Source organism: Pecten maximus, chromosome 4 (genome assembly GCF_902652985.1).
Source record: "Pecten maximus chromosome 4, xPecMax1.1, whole genome shotgun sequence".
NCBI classification, from domain to species: Eukaryota; Metazoa; Mollusca; class Bivalvia; order Pectinida; family Pectinidae; genus Pecten; species Pecten maximus.
This window is the reverse complement of record NC_047018.1, coordinates 9,424,159-9,442,865: the sequence shown is the minus strand read 5'-3', so window position 1 is coordinate 9,442,865 and position 18,707 is coordinate 9,424,159. Positions and strand designations below refer to the sequence as shown.

General features: G+C 37.2%; 1 protein-coding gene across 1 annotated transcript; it reads left to right on the top strand.

Moving 5' to 3' along the window:
- The first annotated feature begins 906 nt into the window (after window positions 1-906).
- Window positions 907-16,016, top strand: LOC117324875. The gene is made up of 11 exons (XM_033880703.1): window positions 907-1,117; window positions 1,561-1,665; window positions 1,804-1,924; window positions 2,129-2,221; window positions 2,615-2,711; window positions 13,442-13,706; window positions 14,058-14,162; window positions 14,389-14,512; window positions 14,678-14,794; window positions 15,034-15,172; window positions 15,394-16,016. The coding sequence occupies exons 1-10, from the start codon at window positions 1,077-1,079 to the stop codon at window positions 15,142-15,144; spliced, it is 1,179 nt and encodes a 392-aa protein (XP_033736594.1). The 5' UTR covers window positions 907-1,076; the 3' UTR covers window positions 15,145-15,172; window positions 15,394-16,016.
- Window positions 16,017-18,707: the final 2,691 nt, after the last annotated feature.

Here is an 18,707-nt window from a genome sequence, read left to right as displayed (position 1 = left end):
ACACGTGATCTCTAGGGCTAACAGGTGATCTCTGAGCTTACATCTGATATCGAGGGCTTGTATATGTACCTATGGTTGTTATGAACAGGTGATCTCTATATCTTGAATTAGTAGTTATGATTACCGGAGTTATGTACTATGCTATATGTGTTGTAGACAATTGATTTCGAGGGCTTGTGTTGTAGACATGTAATCTCTAGAGCTTGTATGTGCCATATATTATACCTTCGATCGGTCGTTATAGACAGGTGATCTGCAATAGGGTGTATTATTATCACGTAATAATAATGATCTATATAATCTGATAATAATGCAATAATGACAACTTTACTAGTTTTATAATATACTATAATTGGAATGCTGATTGTTTTGAATTTTGTTCATTGTTACGGGGTTCATTTTTCATGAAGCTATAGTATACTACACTGTGAATGAAAGTCAGATTCACGTGAATGAACTTCAGTTTTCCAGCGTGTTTTAACATGTCTTTACCTTACGGAGCCGACACCGTTTCCCGGTAATAGGGACACACGTGGCCCATTACACATTATTCTCGATGATGGTGCAATACCCTCGTTACCATTAGATTCTTGGTTTTTCATGACGAAATATCTATATTAAGAAATAAGGGGAAACACCTAAATTGAAAAAAAACGAATGCTCAGTTAACGAGATGAAATGCTTGTTTTCCATTACCAGCTGTTGTTATTTGCAAATGCACAGTCCTCAATAATTTGAATCGGAATTATTGATTTAATACACAAACAGCCAACGCTCATAATCGCCAACGTAGCACTATCGTCGTGGCTAACCGGTTGGCCGCCATTAGCGACCCCGTTGTTATAATAACATGACTTTTGAACTTTCAACCCGTGTCGAGCCAATCGGGAAGCTCGATTCTACTTGTCGACCCGCCCGCCACTCAGTAAAGATCTCGGTAAGGAATTTGCTGACACATTACTCATCCTCGCTTAGTAAGCAAGCACGGAAACGTTACCGGCTCTTTCCAAAACGTGGAGTTTAATTGTCAAAAGAAGCCAGAATTTGGTAAAATATTGAAAAAACGAAGAAAAAGGATGACATTAACAGATATTAACGAGAATACAGAGCAGACAAGGTAAGTTAGTGTTTGTAGACGTGTACCTAAAGCTTGCATCAGATCACAGGGTGTTATCATGTTGGTATCAGAGTTCATAGCCAGCAATGGCTATGAAATAATATTACGGCTATACGTGTTGTACTAGGTTGATTGCTATTCAGCATATGGCTCCCCAATAGTATGCTCATGAGAAGTATGCGAGTCTTCCTTACGTACACACATAATGCATGTATACCACGTTGTCATGTGATTGACCTCTTGTCCCCTCTATACATATAGGTATATTATAATCAATTATTTTGTATTTTAACAGCTATCATTGTTGCATTTCACCATTGATACGATGTATTAGCAATTAAAGTATTATGTGTAAAACTCCAAATTTATACTAATATCGATTAGTGATGCTTAACCAATATACCTGACAACACTAAGATATCAATTTATACTTTTTCTTACAGAAATATGGCGAAAACAGGTTTTGCATTCAAAGAAGCCTTACAACAGGCAGTGAAAGAAGGAAGAACAACCATTGGTGGTTATGAGTGTGCCAAACAAATGCAAGGGTAAGATTCTTCCCTAACTAGCACTTTAATAACCTCAAATATAAACTTCAGTTTATCAAAGTTATTAAAGTCACATATTTTTACGAGGAAGATTAATTTGGAATGTAATTTGTATTTATTTCCTTTTTTGTTAAACAGGAAGGCGGACAGATTTGTGTACTGTGTATTCCCTGAGCAGTCCACTGATGATGCTATGATGAGCATAGAAAGAATATTATTGGAGGCATACTGTCGGGAACATCGCATACGGATCGTGAGGGTAAGTACCACAACGCACTAGTATACATGGTTTACTGTAGAAATGATGACAACTCCATCCTACAACTATTTCGTTCTTCTTGGATAAGTCAGTGTTTCTAGGGTCTTGTTGGTTCGTGTGTATGATTTAATGTGGAGATTTGGTGATTGAATCTTGTAAGGTAAAGTTGCATTGTGTAATAAATGGTTCTTTTGTTGTTTATAGGTCAACAATTCAAAAAACCTTGGAAAGATGATTTGCAAATTATCGAACAAACGTTACAACCGTGAAAACGACTATAACTGTGTGTTAGTGGAGGTAAGTTGACACTATATAATATATATATATAAATCATCACAACACATTGTATATTAACGTCAGCTGAATGGCCGCAAGGCCATAATAGCGGACGTAAAACCTGTTTAATAAATAGATACATAAATACATTAATTAATCAATTAATAAATAAAACATGGTACATTTATTGATCCCCAGCCAGGTCAGTTTCTGGCATGTATTTAATCATTTAACGTTGCACGCGCCACTCATTAATGTAGGTTTCATTTCAAGTCAAGGGAAATATACCATTTAACGATAATCACTGTGTGTGTGATAGAGCAGGAACGGTAAACACGTGATATTTACAAAACAATACAAATGTGAAACTGTATTCATACAGTTGTTATTTGTGAGATTTATTTATATTTACAGAAATCAAGGAACAATATAAGTTCGGACGAGGTGTTGTTTATGGATAGTCACAGACAGGCGATGAAGGTGGATCCTTGGCATGTCACCGAGATCCCCTTATAGACTGGTCCCCCAACCACACCCTTACGACTGGAACCCAAAAGTAAGTGTTGCTAGGAATCTTATCGCTAACATTTCGAGCAAAGTCCAATGTACAGACCAATCAATTTACTTTGCATTTTATTTACAAATGGCACACCATGTATGTATACATACACCTTGCCATCTGAAACGGTATTGCACAACATGCACGAAATCGTTGCGACGGGAGACAACTGTGATGTAGCGATAGTGTGTGAAAGTTAATGTGTATACATACGAGGGCTGACTGATAAGTTGTGAACCTTATATTGAAGGATTTGAATTTTGCTGGGCTTAATTTATTATTTTTCAACATAATCCCCTTCACTATCTATACACTTTTGCCAGTGGTGCTTAGGGGCCTCAATGTCATACGCCTTTGCCAGCGTTGTTTAAGGGCCTCAATGCCACTTTTATAGAACTCCTTTTCTTGGCTGTTCAGAAAGACATCCACTGCATGCTAGGGTTAGGGTTAAGAGGGTTAGGTTAGGGTTAGGGTTCCTGAAGAAGCTGTTTTCGGTTTTGTAGATGAAAGTCTGATGGAGCGAGATCAGGTGAATGAGACGGATGCTCAATCAATTTAAAGCCACAATCGTGAATGGCAGCCATGTCAATATGACAGACTCTTTCACCATAACCCTAACAGATTTTGTCCATTTTGCAAAAGCCGTTTGTCTTGTTTACTTTAGATTGCTGCCTCGTCGATATAAACTAACCGAAATCTTATTACAGTTGCTTTGGTAATGAAATCCCAGTAAAATTTCGAACAGTTATGGTACTTTACAACATCAGAATAATGTTAACTTACACACGTTCTCATTATTGTTTTAGGGTCAACAAGACAAGACGTCTGAGCGCTTGTGCTGGCGGGGCCGGTGATGTACCATGACGTTGAATATCTCATACTAAGGACCCTGTCGAACCACCGGTGTTCTTCATGGAAGTGGTGCATTTCATGACACTTTGAGTTCGTGGGATATTTCATAAATTGGGACATCACTGTTATGTAATTGTTTTACTATGACAAAATGTGTGAGAAAAAAAAAGAGAGAAAAAAGTTAAAAAGACAAAAGAAGACAATACACAAAAATGAAAAAAAGAAAATCACAAAAAAACTAAAAGAAATATGTAATTCGGAACAACATCACCTATACCTGGAGTGTTCCTGAAACATTATGTATCATGTGATTGTGTGTATCAAGTAAAATAATTGCGGAATGGGCATGGAGGCCGGGATAGTGAAACGAAAATGAGGAAGACACGTGTGTCAGTTGTTTATATACAAGTGTTCTTAAGAGTTTCCACCAGGAACACAGGTATTTATATACAATGATCGTGACATACCGGCAGTATATTACAATAGTACCCGACTTAGCAACATACCGGGTCTGTTTACACAAATAAACACGGCCGAGCGGATATATAGGGCACCTGCCCGACTACAGCGATCGTATGCAGCAAAGACTCTTTAAAGAACAATAATGCAGAGTTATCGGAGATGAGGAGGTTGTGTAGCATCCTATACTGGTCATCTACAAAATACTGACATTAAGTCCTTAATGTAACATTGAACTGAAGAAAAAACTGATAAAGTATAAATATAAAGCATATTTGACAATATATTTGTTTTTCTGTGTAAATGAATAAAAATAAATTATGTTGGTAATTAGTATCGAAATTCTTGTCCATTGGTAAATAAATTTATAATGAAGATTGACGAAGTAATGATATTAATCTATTTTGTCTGCTGCTCTGAGATGAAAATAATATCAATGTACATAGTCATGTTTTACCATTTTGCTGTAAATAAATACCATGAAGGAATGTAATATTTCATTATGTTTATGGAATTTCATTACATTATTAAGTGTGTCGAATAAAAGTTTGAAAATAGAAGATTTTGTGTTTGTGTTTTATTGTCGACGTATTGAAAAAATATAAATAGGCATAGTGCTCAAACCGCAATCTTACACCGGACGTCGGGCGAACATTAAAACATTAAATATTATGATAAGGGAGGTAGCGCGACATGGAAATTAGTATGTTAAAATGTACCGTATATAACTGGATATTTTTAAAAGAGAACGGTCAAAAACGCTTGAACAACTTTCTGGAAGTGTGTACATTTTCTGTAAACTGACTTTGCTTAGAATTAGCCTGGTTCTGAGTCATTGCTGGGAGATACACGTTGTCCGCGAGCATATGACTGACCCACGCGAGTCCAAGGTCCATCCAGCAGCCGTCGGTGACAAGCACAAGCCGTACTCGGAGGAACTTCAAAGTTCCTAACTGATAAGTCGGTCACTTGATACCAAAACGGAAGTAGTTAATACAGGGCTGTCATACTACCGTCACATGTAACGTATTAATAATGACGTAAATTAAAAACAAGTTGTTCATCAAACATGTTCGATACACAGGGATTTGACACGAATTCCATATAATGAACCGTGGGTTGGAAATTCGGGCCAAGTCTGTGTGGTTCGATGTGTTTATGAGTAAAACTAGGGTATACTATTATCTATAATCCATAACATAGTTGAATTATTGATTTTCTGATCGACATCTTTGTTGAGTTTCGTGAAGAGTTCTTCCAACAGAATCTCATAGGAACGAACTATACTCCTCTCTTGGGCGACATACCATGCTGATTGTATTGAATAGTTTATAAGAGCAGGTAACAGAGACCTTACAAAGTCCTTCAATTTCACCTATACATATAATGACCATGTGTTGTTTTTAATAGGGGAAACTATATTAATTATTGACCATGTCGATCGGACAATCTTCAACATCAGCCGCTGACTCCTATCTTTACTCGCATCGTTATCACCAGGGACTGCTTGTAACTTAGCTGGTTCACTTATTATATCGTCTGTTCAGTGCCTTACTATGTACATATTTTATGTATAACTGATTTGTTAGGTCAAATGAGCCGAAAGAGTTGGATGTCCTGTACTCCAGTGGCGTATATGTCTCTGGTCTGCCCCTGTGCTTTAAAACGCTGCTCCCCTTTCATCTCCATAATGTTACTGCATTTGGTCTGAAACACCAAAATTAATATAGATTAGGCTAGTTTCAATGGATTGCCGACTATAATGATAAAGTGTTACCCATTGTTGATCAAACCATCACGGAAAACAAATTCTAGTGAGATTTACTGAACGTGTTGTATATAAATCAGGTGGCCGTTAAGGCCCGTTTACCTGTTGTTTTGTTTGAATATAATTCTGTAAATAATAATGTTTTGACTGAATGATATGTTTTCTATTCAGAGGTAATGTCCAAGTTTATGCAAATATAGGCCAAATATTATACACACACTTATAAAGACAGATTCATGATCTCTGAACACTTCACGAATTCAGTGTCCCGGAGTTCTGTTGTTTATTGACTCTAATCGGGATTTTCAGACTGGCATTAACCATGCAACTTTCGTAGTTATCGACTGTAAATAAAGTGGTTATTTGTATAATGGGTCAGAATTGTCCTGCCTTAAAGATATTTAATTCTTAACTTTGTCGTCTGTCATTGCGAAGCGTTCAGAGATAATTCTAATTAGTTATGCTGTTGAGATTAACAAGTAATACAATTACATTGTAGTCCACTATACTATACCACTGTAAAATAGGAATGTCGAATACAGTAACATATGTTTCCGGACTTGTTCAATTGTATCTAAGATTTAAACTAATATGCACACAAAGGTGTACCAGTGGAAAATATGTTTACGGATGTAAATATTAAAAATGAAACATTAAAGGTAAAACAATACCTTATAGGTCTTTATCAGCACTATTGTTTGATAACAATGGTCATTTGTTTACTGCAGTATTCTGATCATGTGTTGTATGGATGAAATACAACCTAGAGGTAATCAGGTTAGTGTAATTATATATGTTAGATATGTCAATTATCATTCAGAATAATTCCACTACTGATTACCTAACGACTTCACTTGTGTGTTCCTGGTTGTCGGTTTGAGAATCAGCCGACTATTTTTGGTAAATCTTTCCAGAGTGGAATTAACCATTGGTGCAGAAAACACGGAGTCAGTAGTGTACATTTTATTAAGCTAAATATAGATCGCTGTATACGCTGTATAGGGTATAGAATCGTCTCCTACCTTGAAGAGAGGACAGCGGAATATAGTAACAGATACAGTTTGATAAAATAAGGACGAAATATGAACGAGGTATAGATTGGAATGGACACCTTTGGGGAAATACAATGCGAAGTAGACCAGATATTCCGGAAGGTTAAATCCGCTTAAGGTCTAAGCCACGCCCAAAATCTGTATACATTTGTTCCTCCCGTGAGGACAGGCCAACGTAATCTCGACCCACTGGGTAAACTTTTTCAATAAAATAGAAATACTATACTCGACCAAATCATCTTGTATTGTGTTTGGAAATTTCTGTCAATGTTTATCATCGAACCATAGGTTCCTGACGCATAAGATAGGAAAATGTAAATGGTACCACCGGTGGTGACGAGTAGGTGGTACAATATGTATGGTACCACCGGTGGTGACGAGTAGGTAGTACAATGTATATGGTACCACCGGTGGTGACGAGTAGGTGGTACAATGTGTATGGTACCACCGGTGGTGACGGGTAGGTAGTACAATGTATATGGTACCACCGGTGGTGACGAGTAGGTGGTACAATGTGTATGGTACCACCGGTGGTGGCGGTTAGGTGGTACAATGTGTATGGTACCACCGGTGGTAACAATTAGGTGGTACAATGTGTACGGTACCATCGGTGGTGACGAGTAGGTGGTACAATATACATGGTACCACCGGTGGTGACAAGTAGGGTGTACCATGTGTATATTGCACCGCCGGTGGTGACGAGTAGGTGGTACAATGTGTATGGTACCACCGGTGGTGACAAGTTGGGTGTACAATGTGTATATTGTACCGCGGTGGTGACGAGTAGTGGTACAATGTGTATATAGTACCACCGGTGGTGACGAGTAGGTGGTACACTCTGTATAGTAACACCGGTGGTGACAAGTAGGGTGTACACTGTGTATGTTGTACCGCCGGTGGTGACGAGTAGGTGGTACAATGTGTATGGTACCACCGGTGGTGACAAGTAGGGTGTACAACGTGTATATTGTACCGCGGTGGTGACGAGTAGTGGTACAATGTGTATGGTACCACGTGTGGTGACGAGTAGGTGGTACAGTGTGTATGGTACCACCGGTGGTGACAGGTAGGGTGTACACTGTGTATGTTGTACCGCCGGTGGTGACGAGTAGGTGGTACAATGTGTATGGTACCACCGGTGGTGACGAGAAGTGGTACACTATATATAGTACCACCGGTGGTGACTAGTAGGGTGTACAATGTGTATATTGTACCGCCGGTGGTGACGAGTAGTGGTACAATGTGTATGGTACCACCGGTGGTGACGAGAAGTGGTACACTATATATAGTACCATCGGTGGTGACCAGTAGGGTGTACAATGTGTATAGTACCGCCGGTGGTGACGAGTAGGTGGTACAGTGTGTATGGTACCACCGGTGGTGACGAGTAGGTGGTACAATGTGTATAGTACCGCCGGTGGTGACGAGTAGATGGTACAGTGTGTATGATACCGCCGGTGGTGACGAGTAGGTGGTCCAATGTGTATGGTACCACCTATGGTGACGAGTAGGTGGTACAATGTGTATGGTACCACCGGTGGTGACGAGTAGTGGTACAATGTGTATGGTACCACCGGTGGTGACGAGTAGGTGGTACAGTGTGTATGATACCGCCGGTGGTGACGAGTAGGTGGTCCAATGTGTATGTACCACCTGTGGTGACGAGTAGGTGGTACAATGTGTATGGTACCACCGGTGGTGACGAGTAGGTGGTACAATGTGTATGGTACCACCGGTGGTGACGGATATATAAATCATTAAAACGCCAATATTTTGCTTCATTAAATTAAATTTCTCATAGTTATAAAGTAAAATCCTGCCACCGTTCCCGAAACCCTAATTTTCTCTCCTAACATTAAAGACCCAAAATCATCTATATAATAATTATGTAATGTTTATATGGTGTAAAATAATGTATCGTTTACACATGTTAAGTTGATGTTTTGATTATTTTGTAATCATGTGTTTCAGCTGCCCATAGAGATACTAGATCTTGGACTAGATCGTTACAAACCTTCACCTGTAACGTCAGCTGTGCATGACTAGGCGTGTAACGTTCTGTATAACATGCAAATAGCACGTCCTATATGATGACCCTCGTGAGGAGTTCTTAATGGAACAGGAAGGTGTGGGTATAGTCAACGTATATCGAGTTCATTTGTTGTACATTCTATCAGTTTACCCTCTCGTCAGATAGAAAGTTCCCAGCATATTTATGATATTAACAAATTGAGTTATTATAAAAAAATATATATACACATATCCTTTACATTTGTGGTTTTGTTGATGACGCATGTGAATCACCAATGCCCATCCGTCTTTTCGCCGAAACAGTTTACGTAATAGCGAACTGTTAAATACATTGATATGCACGCTCTCCCTGAGTGTATTGCATGATGATATTACGTAATTTTGTCATTAAGTGTAGTAGTGTATTTGTATCGGTTTTTTCTCCTAATTACAGAAATCATCATGTGTATCAATAAATGATTTGTAGTGACATGTATTTACCAGTTTATCAGTTTTAGTCGGGTTAGTAATGCGCTACCAATACTGGTCGTGTGGTTAACCTTATCGAGTGTTCCCAGGTCACACGAGTGTTGCCAGGACCTATTGTCCGCGTCCTACTAGTCGACCTCGAAAATGGCACGAATCGATATGTACTGGGGAGACCTTACGTACCACGAAACTAGGACTTGGTCTTTAACGGGGCCTGGTAGGTTTCTGATCCCTCAGACGTCATTACTATATATGATCGGTAAAGCAAAATATGGTACACCGCCTTTGTTATGATCAACTCATTTACATCATCTTTCATACTTAGCCTATGTATTATGCAATGTCCTTAGACATCATATATGATCAATCTAAGGCAACACCATCAAGCTGTAATTAAACATTTGTATATTCATATGATTAAACCTAATCTTTTATGTGAAACATATATTGTTTTTTGTCTCGCTGCGACGAAGTCGTGAAGCAAGACTATGGTGTTACTTTTCCGGCGAAGTCGTCGTCAACATTTCACTTTAAGGTGTTTTTTGCTCAAAAATATAGTCCAACATTGATCAAACTTGGTGGTAATATCGCGTATAATGGACATCTCAAAAGTCTCTTCATTATGTAATATCACACAGCACTGATGGTCCAGTGACTCTGGAAGTCAGGGATGCTGGGAATGTTTTGACTTTATAGTTTTGTGTTTAGTTTTCATAATGTAACAATGGTATTTCAACCAAACCTAGAACACACCAAAACACCATACAGGTTTCATGGTTTGTTTGCTATATTTTTTGGGTAAAACCTTTAGATTTTGAGAAATTGCTATAAAATCTTTATTTGTTTCTCCAATTGATTTACAAATTAGTGTATAGCCAATACAATATCCTTTACAGACATATTGGTGAAATTTGATAATTTGAGAGAATTTGTAATGCACACTTATACATTTCTATACTGTATATTGAGTGCTTCCGTAATATCAACTGGACATTTCTTTGGTTGTCTTTGAAAGAACAACTGAAAAATTAGTGAATTTTAGAATTTGTCTTAAAACTGTCTATACTGTGAAAGTGGGACAGGTGAGACAATTAGTTACCTATAATTACAGTTATAAAGATTAATCTTTAAGTACATAAATCGGCACGACCTTCATGATATCGTAGTGACTATATAGAAATCACAATGTTAATCTATAGTTTACTTTAAAACGGGTTCCTTTGTTACTCATTTCACTTGAAAAGTTATATGACCAAAATAATACAAATTTACGAAGCTGGAAGAATCGCTAAATTCGTACTCATTTCGGACTTGAGTTAGGTTGTTTGCTATATGTGTTTAACATTGTGAGAATTGCGACACTTATCTAGTATATAATCAGCGTTGATGTGTGTTACTAGGCCATAGCACCTTATAACGATGTCGGTTATATAAGTGTGACATCAAAAGTGCAGTAGCACTACGTGTCAAAACTAAGCATTCGCCTTTTTCCAAATTAACGTATATAATATCACATTCTCTATCGTAGCATAGTGAACGAATGGAAAAGTTCAAACGACCATATGTAATTACATGTCACCTAGAAATATTTTCCGCGATGTTTAAAAGTAATATTGATCATATGAATATCTTTGTTCAATTCCTGAATATGAAGTCCATGCAACCTGTCTCCTCTGAGCTCGCTGAAATTAGATTATATCATTGTAAATCCTCCATATCAGCTGAACGCCATAACTAGCCATAGGACGTTCTAGATATCGACCTGGGCACTCGTGACACCAGCTGTGTGAAGTCGTGCATATATGGAACAGTTCCATCCCATAGCGTGCGTGGTTACCCTCACCTCCAGGGTTGTCTTAGTGGGGTGCATTTCATAAGGCATATCTTTTATAGGACATTGGGGTACAACAGGTTTGATTGATTGGAGTTTGGTTTATAAGGTTGTTTTCACGCGTTTTGTGGATTTTTTACCAATGCAGGTTCTTCTAAACATGGAGCTTTACAATGAGGCCTTTTAAAGTTCGAATGTATATGATTGATGTATGCATACTCAGAGTTTATGTCATTGAACGTGATTCTCGTGACTATGAAATCTATTAAAAGATACCTCGTATTTTCAATGAGATGCTGTAATTTGCCTGTCCGATTTCTAAATCCAGCGACGTACATACACTATGTACGTCTGTGCTAAATTTTAACTAAAATGAGTGATACTAATAATTGGGGTCACTACTAGTAGTAGCTTTCGGATGTATATACAGTATGTTTCAACGCTACACATGTCATTGATCAATCACTCCATAACTTGAAATTAGTGTTATTTACCAAAATACTGACTTGTCAGTACATCTTCAGTCTTGTAAACTACAGAATGTTAAACAAATCAAGTGCGAAATGACTGTCCTACTGTAGCAATCTTTGTTCGAATCGTTAACACTAAGAGATGATAAGTGTCACATTATATTTACTTTACCGCGTCAAAGTCAATTACAGTCAAAACGCTTAAAATGGAACAAACCACCAGGCCAGGATATAGGTAACGCCCAATCAGGGACATATATTATTGTATGTCCCTGGCCCAATCAGGGACATACATTATTTTATATCCCTGGCCCAATCAGGGACACATATTATTATATGTCTCTGGCCCAATCAGGGACATATATTATTATATGTCTCTGGCCCAATCAGGGACATATATTATTATATGTCTCTGGCCCAATCAGGGACATATATTATTATATGTCTCTGGCCCAATCAGGGACATATATTATTATATGTCTCTGGCCCAATCAGGGACATATATTATTATATATCCCTGGCCCAATCAGGGACATATATTATTATATATCCCTGGCCCAATCAGGGACATATATTATTATATATCGCTGACCCAATCAGGGACATATATTATTGTATGTCCCTGGCCCAATCAGGGGCATATATTATTATATGTCCCTGACCCAATTTATGAAAATATAGTTATAAAACCATATACGAACTCTTGGGTAAATCAGCTGAATTTTCAGATGAAGTTTTTCAGTACTAACTTGTTTAATATTCGAAATGTATTCTGTGTTATCGTATATTTCAATTTGTTACTAAGCCCTAACAAGTGCTTGGTCGAGTTTCTCGTGTTTTCTTGTTGTTTGATCTCCAGCAATCCTGCTGAACATCTTATGGTCAGATCTCGTTATCATGCATTTTTCAGGATAAACTGCTTCAACATTTTGCCTTCCCTAATTAAGATTTCCTAGAACTGATCGTGCAGAGAGCTTAACAAAATTGGAACTGTTTCGGTGATAGGTAACCAAATTTAGTTGTAGTGGAATACGTTCCACCATCAGGTTCTGTGAAGGTCAGTCAGGTCAGTCAGCATCTAGAGGAGTCATGACTAGATATAAGTTATAACTAGGAACATGCGTCAGTATCGGAGAATGTTGCATTGTAATGTATAATGAAGCATTTCAATCCAATTAAAACATAAACAACTTAATGGATAACTCAGCTTAGCTAGCATCCGTATGCAATCTTACTTTTATCATCTTACTTTGTATAGATTGGTACAATTGTTAGTTTGTGTAGCAAGTTATGAGGATTGCACTGAGATATAGTATCTATATCTTTATGTGAACATTCGAAGGTTCTTCTACCTTCTGGATAGACATTGTAATGCCTATATATATACAGACAGTAATTTATTAAAGGGTGTATGGTTTCCTTCTATATTTGTACCTATGTAATACAGCTAATGGAGATATACCCAAAGAAGGGAAAAATATACATGACTCAAACAGGTTATATACTTATATGGGAAGTCCCCTACCTATTTTAGTATCAAATAAGGTAAGGTTTGAAATGTCGGTTAAATAATATGGATCGCGATTATTCTATGCTCCAAATTGATTGTGCATTCTTGTAAAGAAATGAATATTATGGTAAATATGAATATAATTAATATAACATTTGATTGAACTGCATATCACAAAAGATTTATATAAGAAATATGATTATATATTACATAAGAAACCAGGTAGTCCCTGGCTAACCAGGTAAATTCTACGTTGAGGTCACGACTATATGTGTATCAGCCAATGAGATTCGTTGTTGCTGGGGGAATTCCCACCGCACCAGACAACACCAAGCTCGTGACTGTGTTCTGCATTCTTCACTCCGATTGCGATCTGAGCGGACGTATCTTGAATTGCCGAAGCTAGAATTCATATATTGTGGCAAAAGACAGTTATTTTCCTATCGTTTTCAAAGAATGACTTTACCGGACGAATACCCAGAGGATACTGGGGCCCTGAGTGAACAGTAAGTGACATTTCATTTAAATATAAACTATATGATATATTGCCCCAAATTTGTAAGAAGATTTTATGATGCAATATATTATCGTGTTATTAACTAACTTGTTAATTCTGTAGAAATGGTTTGACGTTTGGTCAATAAAGGTAATTAATTAACCTTTGATTCTGTATCGAAGGATATTTAACTCCCGAACCTAAAATCACATGTCATTGCATACATGCGCAGAAGTAAATCTAAAAATAGATTCGTACTGTACCTTAGTAATGGCTGTATGCCAGGCTGTCTGGTTCATTCCAGAAGCTAGTAGTTGTTGATTTTTTTGGTGGATTACTTAACCCTTTTGATTTGTTTTAGGGTTCTGCATGAAGTAAGTCGGTCACTGGAAAAGTTACTACAGGACGCTCATGTTGACCTTAGACTGACCACTGGTGTTTATAACTGTGCTGAAATGTTACAAAGGTAAGATTTGTTTATGTTGATGATAATGAAATGTATAAAGTGCAAAAAAGGGAATGTGAATATATACATATATACGTATTTTGATTACATATTTACAAACAATATATGTTTTGTATATTCAATAGGATTAAAACATCGTATACATTTATACAAACGTAAAAAGGTTAAATGATGATGAATCTATTTGCACTATCGGCTGAATGTGTTGTTGTTATTGTTATTGCAGGTGCCCAGATCAGGTAATGCTATGCGTCCTACCCGATTCCGGACCGGGCCACGACGTCACAATTGACATAGAGCACACGCTTATAGAAGCTCACTGTTGGGAGAATGACGTCACAGTTCTGAAGGTACGCACGCTGGCGCAATGAAATATGATTAGGAGGATATTGCATCAGATACACATGAAATTTGTTCATCAATTTAACCATGATACATAGTTTTAAATATTCCACTTTGTAAACATTTCTGGACAATTATGACATAGTTTATATGCAAAGCTCATTCTTTTACAGGTCGGTAACGCCCATGCTTTGAACAAAGTGCTACAAAGTGATGTATCCTTGAGAGAGAGGAAGAAGACCTCACGACAACAGCCACATGACGCTGATTTTTCCTGTCTCCTTGTTAAGGTAAGCATCTCTGATATGCTAATTTGTGACGGCAAATCGACAGAACATGACTTTATACACTGTTTTCATCAACAGTCGCAAAAAAAGAATTTATAAAATTTCATTCCAAAAAAAGGCATTACACAAAATAATATAAGCAAACAGCTTGAGCTGAGGTAAAATTCAGGGAAGATACTACCAATAAAGTACAAAACATATCAACTAGTAAATTGCAATGAAATCTTAATGTATGATTGCAGTACCCAAAGGAAGTCAAAGAAGAATGTGAGTGGCTGACCATCGAGCGATTTTGCAACTGGTGCTTGAAGCATGACGTAGTACAATACATTGATATCCATACACCAGATTGACAGTTGTCATCAACCCTGTAAATAACAGGTAAGACCAAAAGTAAGGATCACCTGAAGTAGATCCTAACACGCGAAAGTTATGACTCATTACAGACTTCAGAGAGAACCTTGTCCCATACAACTGAACCATTATCAATCGGTCCTTCGGAAAGATTCTGTGTTAAATATACAGTTACATCAGAACTATCGCGTATCTGACGCAATCATACTGAACTTTACAAACTAATACTTAATGTTGGTTTTTTTCAGAGGGCTTTCCTAGAGTCATCATCTTTATGAAATCAGACATCACGGCGATGACACACTGGACACCAGATCTAGGTCATTGTGGTCAAGCGGCACTCCGGCCAGGATAGACATCGTACCAGACGAAGCTATATGTGCCCCAGGAAGTATTACGTCATGGCCTTGTCATGCTTCGTTGGAACACGAAGCAGAACTCCTCGACAGTTATGATGTCAATGCAGCGGCAAAGAATACGTGAATACGAAGATATCGTGGAACATAAAGTTGAACTCCATAGCAACTGCTAAAAACTGCTATGTCATAGCAAAGTGTTTACTTATGTGATGCAAGACTTCGTGATAAAGTAAAGTAAAAATGTCGGAAGTTTACACTTTATACTAAAAGATGTGCGGTCTTTAAGTTGGTGACATTTTACTTCTCTGAAATTCGGCTGCTTATATGCCAGTGTATTGTTATATTATTCAGAGGTATAATATTCTTACTAGTAATGTATAAGATATAAGTGCGAAGTCCTCTTGCTTGAAAAGTATATCAAATTATGACATTAAAAAGATTTACATGCATGCTAACGTGTGTTATTCAGATGTAATATACATGTATTTTCAATAAATGTATAATCATTCATATTCAGCTTTATATTTTTTTCTCTACTATATGACATAATGCATTTTAGTGTAAAAAACAACAGAGAATATAGCCGTTCAATTGAAACTCTAATTCTGACTCAAAACTGATAAAACGAGTTCAAGATATGAACGAAAATATAGATTTGCACGGAGACGACCCCTGATAAGGTACAGGAAGACTAAGACCAGCTGTTCCATTGGATGAGCGTCTCCTACTTCATCAACGACACACGCCATACAAATCTAGGTTTAATCTGGGCTACGTCACCTTCTCACACGTAAACAACGTAGGTAAGGGAAGCAGGAATGTCACTTTCTAGAAATCGAAAATTTACAGTTGGGAAATGGAAATCATGTTATCATACAGCCTAGTTGTAAACTGCCTTTGCTGTCATAGATATAAGTTGACGGAAAACACGTTTTGTCATAATTCCAGCTGTCGATGCGGATAACAATGCATATAGTCTGAGTAGACATATCAAATAAGCAGCTTATTCTAATGAATCGAAGACAAATGAAAGCGGGGACATAGTGAATACTTGTCAAGTTATGTTTATTCGATTACTAGCTATTTCAGCTTATAAGAGGTTATCAGACCATAATTCGTATATGATTCCCATTAGTGTATTGATATAAAGAACAATGTTCCTTGCATCATCACTAAATAATGTCGTTTTGGCTATCGTCACTATATATATGTATATATCTTTTTTACTTTGTTAAAATTTTGAAGGTAAATTGATGTTAAACTCGTCTGTAGCTGTGACGTTATAAGAACAGGTCCCGTAGACAGCACGAAACTTGGATTTGGAAAGTAATAATACTGTAACGGTTGCATATCAGAAAAACTTTAATTTGAAGTGGCATCGTAAGTATTTAACTGCCTCCTCTGAAAAGTTGTCCTATAATTCTCACACGATTGCAGACAATCACAATGCGGTAACGCGCGTTGTTCAATTTGCAATTCTGTGGTAATTATAGGACAGTAACTTTCCAAAGAAGACAGTGTAATGATTGAATTTTTGTCACTAGTTAAACTATCCCTGTCTGTAGGTCGTTGCATAGATAGTGTATAAGGACTACCAGCCTGGTGTAACTCTAATATCAGATTATAACTAAATTATTAGGTACATGTTACCCAAAGCATATTTGAAAGTTTTGTTCTAGAAAGTTAAAAGCGGTGCAACGTTCATCTGTAAAGTAACGCCTTTTGGTCACAAGTTTGCAAGTCCTGGTATGGTAGTTAACGTAGCTGGTATAATGTGTTAGTAATAGGTCATACCACGAGGATATTATCTGATAATCAAGGCCACGTATATATACGATAGTGTGACAGTATAGATCAGGTCACGGGGCTGCTATAGTGTACCATTGATGTATGTTATATGGTATAGATCAGATCACGGGGCTGCTATAGTATACCATTGTATGTTATATGGTATAGATCAGATCACGGGGCTGCTATAGTATACCATTGTATGTTATATGGTATAGATCAGATCACGGGGCTGCTATAGTATACCATTGTATGTTATATGGTATAGATCAGATCACGGGGCTGCTATAGTATACCATTGATGTATGTTATATGGTATAGGTAAGGCCATCATCTGCTATAGTATACCATTGATGTATGTTATATGGTATAGATCAGGTCACGGGGCTGCTATAGTATACCATTGATGTATGTTATATGGTATAGGTAAGGCCATCATCTGCTATAGTATACCATTGATGTATGTTATATGGTATAGATCAGGTCACGGGGCTGCTATAGTATACCATTGATGTATGTTATATGGTATAGATCAGGTCACGGGGCTGCTATAGTATACCATTGATGTATGTTATATGGTATAGATCAGGTCACGGGGCTGCTATAGTATACCATTGATGTATGTTATATGGTATAGATCAGATCACGGGGCTGCTATAGTATACCATTGTATGTTATATGGTATAGATCAGGTCACGGGGCTGCTATAGTATACCATTGATGTATGTTATATGGTATAGGTAAGGCCATCATCTGCTATAGTATAACATTGTATGTTATATGGTATAGATCAGATCACGGGGCTGCTATAGTATAACATTGTATGTTATATGGTATAGATCAGGTCACGGGGCTGCTAAAGCATAACATTGTATGTTATATGGTATAGGTAAGGCCATCAGCTGCTAAAGTATAACATTGTATGTTATATGGTATAGGTAAGGCCATCAGTTGTTAAAGTATAACATTGTATGTTATATTGTAAAGATAAGGTCATTAACTGCTATAGTATAACATTGTATGTTATATTGTATATATAAGGTCATGAGCTGCTATAGTATAACATTGTATGTTATATGGTATAGGTAAGGCCATCAGCTGTTAAAGTATAACATTGTATGTTATATGGTATAGGTAAGGCCATCAGCTGTTAAAGTATAACATTGTATGTTATATTGTATATATAAGGTCATTAACTGCTATAGTATAACATTGTATGTTATATTGTATATATAAGGTCATGAGCTGCTATAGTATAACAGTATAACATTGCATGTTATATTGTATAGTTCCTATAGTATAATATTGTATGTTATATTGTATAGTTCCTATAGTACAACATTGTATGTTTGTATAGGTAAGGCCACAAGTTGTTATAGTGTGAAAGTGTCTGTGATAGGCTGTTACAAAAGAAC

Excerpts from the sequence above, each read along its gene's own strand:
- LOC117324875 (XM_033880703.1), top strand. The coding sequence starts at position 1,077 with ATGACATTAACAGATATTAACGAGAATACAGAGCAGACAAG. Across the intron at positions 2,222-2,614 it reads ATAACTGTGTGTTAGTGGAG|AAATCAAGGAACAATATAAG; the intron begins GTAAGTTGACAC and ends TTATATTTACAG. Across the intron at positions 14,795-15,033 it reads TTTCCTGTCTCCTTGTTAAG|TACCCAAAGGAAGTCAAAGA; the intron begins GTAAGCATCTCT and ends GTATGATTGCAG.